Raw genomic sequence first — 7165 nt, forward strand, 5'->3', positions numbered from 1 at the left:
GCAACAGTATTGTACTAGCCTGCTTTGCCATTCCAATAACAGCCTTATGCATTGCATTTCCTCACTAAATTACTAGGGTTTTGTTTAACTGTTTCCTCCTTCAGGGCATTTACTATACCTGCTGCCCTTCCCAGACTTCACTCTGAGAAAGATAAGAACCGATCAAGGGCCATCTAAACTGACTATAAGTCACTTTTGTTGTTATTGTTCAAGAGGATCAATTCAGCAATAATAAAAATGCTTTAGGCTGAAGAGGGTTTTTTTAAGTCTTTATTCAAAATAAAAATAGCTTATTAGATTAAAAACAAGCAAAACCAAGCTATTAAGTTAGAAGTCAAGATAAGGGTTACCCTTGGGAGGGGATGTAAGGACAGGAAGACAGCACTCAGGAATTCTGGGGCAAGTGATGCTGTTTCTTGATCTGGTGGTGATGACATGGGAGTGTTCATTTTGTGAAAACAGATCCAGCTGGACACAGGATTTGTGTTTTGTTGTATGCATGTTAAGTTTCAAGCAGCTTTATTGATTTGCTTGGAAAAAAGTTATATTCTTACACTTAGATTACAGTAATTATTGACTGACAGTGAGAAATTCAAAAAGCTTTTTGGACAAGAAAAATGGACATAACTGGGCATATTTAAGTGGGTCTTTAGAGGGCACCTGCCAGCTTAGCCTTTTGGTCTGAAATCCACCTCGCACTTTGTTGTTTTATCCCCATCAGCCAGCTACCAACTCAGAGAAGTTTCTTCTCTGTTTCCCATAACCTTTCCAAAGTGAATGCCACTAAATTCCCACCTCAAAAACCCTTTTCCCCTCTGCTCCCTCATTAACCTTGTCAGTGTTATCTTGTCATCATTTTCTTGTCATCATTTTTGAAGCTGGAACAGCAGATTCCACGTAATGCAAAAGTTCTAGGCTTTTGTGTAGGATGCTAGAAAATGTACAATATACTAGTATTTATTAAATTACCTGTTTTACCTGTAGGGGTTCGAGGTGTAGTAAAGGAGGGAGTTACTTGATTGGAATCTAGAGAGCATTAATGCAAATCAAAATCCCTGAGTTTCTTCAGACTTCTCAAACAACTTAGTCTAGCAATTACTTTTCTATGTTAGAATATGCTTGTAAGACAGAATGCACAATGTGAAATTATATACTCATATATACATAAATATATGTGGAATTTAAGTAAACATAAACTTTTGAATTATTTGTAAATTGACTTGCTTTAGAGAATAGGTCTTTCTCTAAATTACGAAGACTTATTTTTCTGTGAAACACCTGGATTTTTAAAAGGGGTTAAGAAACCTGATTTTTCTCCAAATTATAAAATATCAAACCAAGCACACATTAAAGGGAATGGAAGTAAGGTCAGAATTTTTCCACTAGTAGAATAAAAGAGTCATATAACACCTGCTAATCACCTTGATAACATTCATGTTCCTCTTACTTTTGAGAGACAATAACTTTTAAAAATATGTTTCATTGAAGGTTTCCTGTATGTCAAGCTCTATACCAAGCAATGCATATGCATTCATTCATTTAACCTCAACAGCTGTTCTATGAGTTAGGAAATATTACAATTTGCATGTTACAGTTGAGGAAACTGAAATTGGGATGCATTAAGCAAACTGCCCACAGTAAGATCTGAATTTGGAAGGTGAAAACGAAGAAAAAGAAAAAACAAACAAATGACAATGCTTCCATCCCTCAGAGGTTGTGTGACAGTGAAACAGAGCACTTAGGCATGGAAAACGGCCAAATCAGTGACTGGGGGTGACTGGGGGCCCTATTGTACAGTTTACATTCCTTCCTCTTTCTCTCCATGTCCTGTCTAATATAGACGGAGGCCAAGGTCCAGAAGAGAAAGGAGCTTCTCTCACAATCTCCCAAGGTCCCTAGCTTAGATCAAGAAAATAACTCTCCTTCCACTGTCTACCTCACCAGAATTCTCCCATAATACTTACAGTCCTTTACACCCACCTCCTGCCACCAGAGCCTGCTAATAGACAAATGCAAAACAAAAGCAAAGACAGGAATTTGAATTTTTTATATATCATTTGGTCAGTCCTTTAGCTCCATGCCAAGTAAGTTCAGCAGGACAAGTATAGCCTTGATGTTCAGACCATATACACTATGAGTTTTAAAACGTCGAAATAGTTAAAAAAAAAAAAAAAAAAAAAAAAAAAAACCATCTACCTACCCACCCATCCACAGACCCTGGGGATTCTCAGACCTCCCCATGATCAAGCAGCTAAAACATTAATGCCTGGCTCTGGTACAACAGGGTTATCTCCAGGATCTATTACCCATTTGCTGTCTGTTGTGGCTAGTTAGTGCCTATGTTAAAGATTAGACTATCACCTTTAGAGCATCCACAGCTTCACTGTGACTTGGTAGGTGGCCAATAAATTATGCATGGTACTGCACCCTCTGGGTGACATCTTCCATTTCATATGGTGGTCAGGACAACAGGACCAGTGATTATACTGCTTTAATCACTTCAGGAGCAAGAGATAATTTCTTCACGTCCTAAACAGCTCCAAATTCATCATTTTTGAATGCCCTATAACAGTACCACACTTTTACACAAGAAGCACCAAAAATTAAGAGAGGCTAAGTGATTTGCCTAAAATCAGGCAGCTTACTGGTGAAAGACTAGGAGGTAAACTCAGGCCTTTAATTCAAGATCTAGTTCTTTTTTGTCTTCAACACACTGACTAAGGTACAATATAAATAGCCAGATAACTTGAACTGGCTTGATTCTGGAAGGACAAATATGAGCTGGGAAGAGTAGAAGAGGAATGCCTGGGAGGAAAAAAGCAACCCTAAGAAAGGCTGGGTCCCTTGTAGTCCACTGATTAGCTGGAGACCCAGAGAACCAAAGAGCCTGCAGGATAGTTCGTTATATTCCAGATAACTTGACACCTGAGTGCAGTCTAGGTTTTCTTTTTTTAAAGACCTGAGATTCTACTGGCCTTCTCCTTAGTGCCTACATCCTTCCTTCCAGGAGGGCTTCTTTGGAAACTCACTGCTGCAATGCTCAGAGGGAGCTCTTTTCAACTTATTTGGGTGGTATTTCACTAATGGCCTCTCTTATTACCCTCAATACATCACTCAATCTTTCTCTCATTGGTGTTTTTGATGATTTTCGTCTCCTCCACCTAGCATGTAAGGTCTGTAACAGCAGGAATTTTGTCTACTTTCTTCACCACTCCAGGATCCAGTCCAGGATTGGCAGTAATAGGAGAGTAAGAAATATATGTTACAGAAATGCACATAATAAAAGTCATCTACCTGGACATATCAAAATGTGTTTTCATAGAATACTTTCAGTCTTAGTGTGATGTTGGCTATTTTCTCCCAAACAAGAAATTATAGAGAATTATTTAAAATACAGTTTAGAATCATCACTGTATACACATCCAAAGGTTATACTGAAACTCCTGTTTTTTTAATTCTACAAAGTCTCTTTCTCTTCCCTTTCCCCTTCACTCCCTCAGTAAATCCATCATCATATCACTTCTCTATTCAAGGATCTCAAAATGGGCAAGATTTATTTGTTGCTGAACTGCATTTTCTTTGTCTTTTTTTCCCTGGCACAAAGCATTTAATCTGTGTCTGTATTTATTGTTTAGGTTTTATTTCATTTACAAAAACATTCAATCCAATTAGACTGGAAAAGAAAGAAAAGTGTGAAGTCCATGGTTAAAAAAATATATATATATGTTTACATCCTTGCCTACAGCATTTAATAATTGGCATGAGCTTTCAAGGAAGCTGTGGCTCATACTCTAAGTTCCGTTTGCGCTTCCAGCTGGACAAAATATAGACACAGACGCACTCAGCTAAGTAATTGGATTCACTACCTGGAATATTTAAATTGTTTTCAGACACTGGAAAATGGCTTAAGAAGATTAAAGAAAAATACCCTAGAGGATAACAGGCTATAATTTACTAGGTGGAAAATCTTTTCTGTAAGAACACCTCATTCTCCTATAATTCCTCCTGATGAAGAGATGTATTAGTCATTTGGACTTAAATTTCCTTAGAGCCTGGTAACTCGGGTTTATTTCAGTGGGTTTTTCTTATCGAACCTTTTAAATGACACCCAGGGCATAAAATTGATACCATAATGTTCTCCATCCGAAGATTTCCATGTTTTCAGCTGGATGACTAATTTAAGTGTTTTGAAGACAATTGGGGTAGAGAAGAAGGAGAAGTCATTTGAAGTCCCAGGGTCCGGGCTGCACTTAAAGCATTAGAGACCCCTGCATTGGGCTAGGCTCTGCCCTATCTGGCAAATGGTGCAGGTAAATCGTGGGGCAACCTCTGAACATGTCTATTTCAAGCCGAAGACTCCAACCAGCTCAGTTCTCCAAAGTCAGCCCTCCCCACTTGCCTGCAGGCCCAAGAGCCCTCCAGGACCCCTCAAGGGCCCCCATTTTGTTCACGCCCTCCCCAGACGTGTCTCCGCAGCCCTTTTCAGGGACCCTCACTCAGGAGCCAGGCGCTGAAGTTTGGCATCAACGACCACCTGTTGGCTGGACCGTTGTGTCCTCCGCAGCGTGGACTCCCACAGAAGCGCTAAGAGGGTTCACAATCACTAAACTGTTTTGAACTTCAGGCCCTTCCTTCCTTAAATCGGGCAAAAGAGGTAACAGGAGGTGCGTCCCCAGGCGGAGAGGGGCGCGTCCTGTTCACACCAGGCGCTTTCCAGTTGGTCCTAACTTCACACTCCCCACTTTCCGAACTCTCAAGACCTGTCACCAGGCAAAGCTTGTCCCTCCCTCTCCACTGGCCCAAAAGATTTAAGACCCTCAGGGGGCGCTTGCCAGACCCAGAAAGAATGGCAACTATTAAACCCCGATGAAACAGGAGCGCGCGCAAAGCTCCTGCCCTTGGCCATCAGCGTTGGCAGATGCCAACCTGTGCGCCCGAGGCGGCCCCTGCCCGCTCCCAGTGCGCCCATTGCATAACGCGCCCCTCGCCCCACCCCCACGACACCCGCCCTGCCCGGTGCCCGAGCCAGCGCCCCGACTTGGGCCGCCCCAATACTTACATCATCCCACTTGACGAATTTGGTGCCCTTCTTGAGGCTGTCGGACACGCACACGGGCTTGAGTTGCAAGGCGTGCACTCCGGGTTGAGCCCCGGCCATCTGGGCTCATTTGGGCTCCGGGCGGCCCGGGCGAGCGCGTCAGGGACCTGGGACCGCGCGCGGGGCGCGGGGCGCGGGCCGGGGACTCCTTTCTCTTCTCCTGAGGCGCTAGACTGTGCTCCCCCGCCGGCCTCCCCGGCCTCCCGGCCTCCGCACCTCCCTCGGGCGCCGCTCAGCAGGCAGGGCGCTTGGGGGCGCAGCTCCGGGCCATGCCCCGGGCGGGACGCGAGGTCGGCAGCCCGCGGTGGATGAGGAGCCGCGGAAGGCTAAGAGACGCCGAGCCAGGCAGCCGAGGCTGCCAGTCGCCGCCGGATCCTGCTCCTCCGCAGCCGCCGCCTCAAAGCGCACCATTCAGCACATCCTCTACACACGGAGGGAGAGAGCGAGTGACACACGCCCGGCGCCCCCCCTCCCCGCTCTTTTCCCTCCTCCCTCCTCCCCGCCACCCTCGCTCGCTGGGTCCTTCCTTCCCCCCGCGGCTCCCAGCCCAACTTTGCACGCTGGGTCAGGCGCCAGGAAGTGGGGATGCAGCGGCACCTTGTGGCTCCGGAGCGCCACTGCAGCCAACGCCTGCCGCCCGCACTCCCTCTGAGCATGCCCCGTGCCCTGGTTGCAGGAGGACTAGGGGTGCCCGGGAGCCTTAACGCTCTTTGGGGTTTTTTTTGGGAACCTGGGCTCGAGCTCCGGGGCGTCTTTGGATCCTAACCGGGTGGGAAAAGGGGCCCATCGGGAGGAACCAGAGAGGCAACCCGCAGCTTTCGGCTCTAGCTGGAGCTCTCCAGCGCCTGCCACAAAGCAGCTATTTGAAAAGAGAATTACCATTTGTAAGCAGAGAAGAGCGCAGTTGAGAGGCTCTTTGGAGAAACCTCGCTGCGCCTGAGTTTGCAGCGCGCTGATCTTGAAGCCTGGGCGAATGGTTTCGTCGTGCTTTTGAGATAGAAAGCCCACCGTGCAGAAAGCAAAGGTTTTATTTTCCAAGGAAGAAAAAGGGTCCCCTCTCCCTCTCCCCTCCTGAGTATGTAGGGTGTGTGGCGGTTAGGGGAGAGTCTTCTTAATAGTAACTTGCTCATTTAGAAACATAGTTTCAGAAATGTTTGTCTTCACTCCTTCAACACACATTTCTCAATTCAAGGAAGGAAGGGAGGGAGGGAGGGAAGAGGAGACCAGAATGGATAACACTTTTTAAGACTGGTAATGCCAAACGCTTGAAAGGCTGTGGAGCAACTGGAACTCTCGTTCATTGCTGGAAGGGTTATAAAATAGTAAAGCCACTTTGGAGAACAGATTCTTACAAGTAAGACGCTTACTTATCATCAACCTAGAAATTCCACTGCTAGGTATTTGTCCAAGAGAAATGAAAGCATAAGTCCATAGAGACTTATAAAGCAATGTGAATAACTTTCTTATTAATAGCCCACAAATGTCAATCAATAGGTGAATGAATACACTAACTGTGGTATGCCCAAACACTGGAAAACTATTCCACAATAAAAATGAGTGGGCATGCAAGGGCAGGGATGAATCGCGACTTTAAGCTTAGTGAAAGAAACCGGACACGACAGACTGCAGGCTGCATGATTCCATGTGTAGGAATTGCAGAACGGCAAGCCAGTCTGTGTTGACAGAAAGCCTGCCTGTGGTCAGGGATAGGTAGAGATGGATAGGGAAGGGCTGCCAGCACCTGTTGTGCATGTTGGAAATGTTCTATATCAGGTGTGTATATTTCTCAAAACTTGTAAGTTCCATAAGTACAACTAAATTACGTGCAGTTTGCTTCAAGTAAATTATATCTCAAAAAGGTTGATTTTTTTAAAAAAGAAACAATATGAAGAGAGAAAAATGGAGAGAAACACTACTGTCTCTTGTCTTCATTCTCCCTGTTCTCTGCCCTCAGGATTCCAATGCCCGATGTTTACGGACTCAGTCAAAAGATTACCAAAATCCAATACAAAAATTTGCTATTAAACATTTCAGTGCATTTTTAAAATACTTACTGGTAGCCAGCTG

The 7165-nt window shown here is 44.9% G+C and overlaps 1 protein-coding gene across 2 annotated transcripts in view; it reads right to left on the reverse strand.

The window, feature by feature from the left end:
- The window catches only part of PLCB1 (phospholipase C beta 1), a 757711-nt gene extending 752163 nt beyond the window's left edge, over positions 1 to 5548 (reverse strand). For both annotated transcript variants that reach the window (XM_032295662.1, XM_032295663.1), the window contains exon 1: positions 5060 to 5548. In XM_032295662.1, the coding sequence (XP_032151553.1) occupies positions 5060 to 5158 (99 nt within the window). In that variant the 5' untranslated portion in view covers positions 5159 to 5548. The remainder of the gene's footprint in view (positions 1 to 5059) is intronic.
- Between the last annotated feature and the right edge of the window lie 1617 nt (positions 5549 to 7165).

Source organism: Sapajus apella, unplaced genomic scaffold (assembly GCF_009761245.1).
Source record: "Sapajus apella isolate SASKATOON/1434 unplaced genomic scaffold, GSC_monkey_1.0 scaffold33, whole genome shotgun sequence".
Taxonomy (NCBI): Eukaryota; Metazoa; Chordata; class Mammalia; order Primates; family Cebidae; genus Sapajus; species Sapajus apella.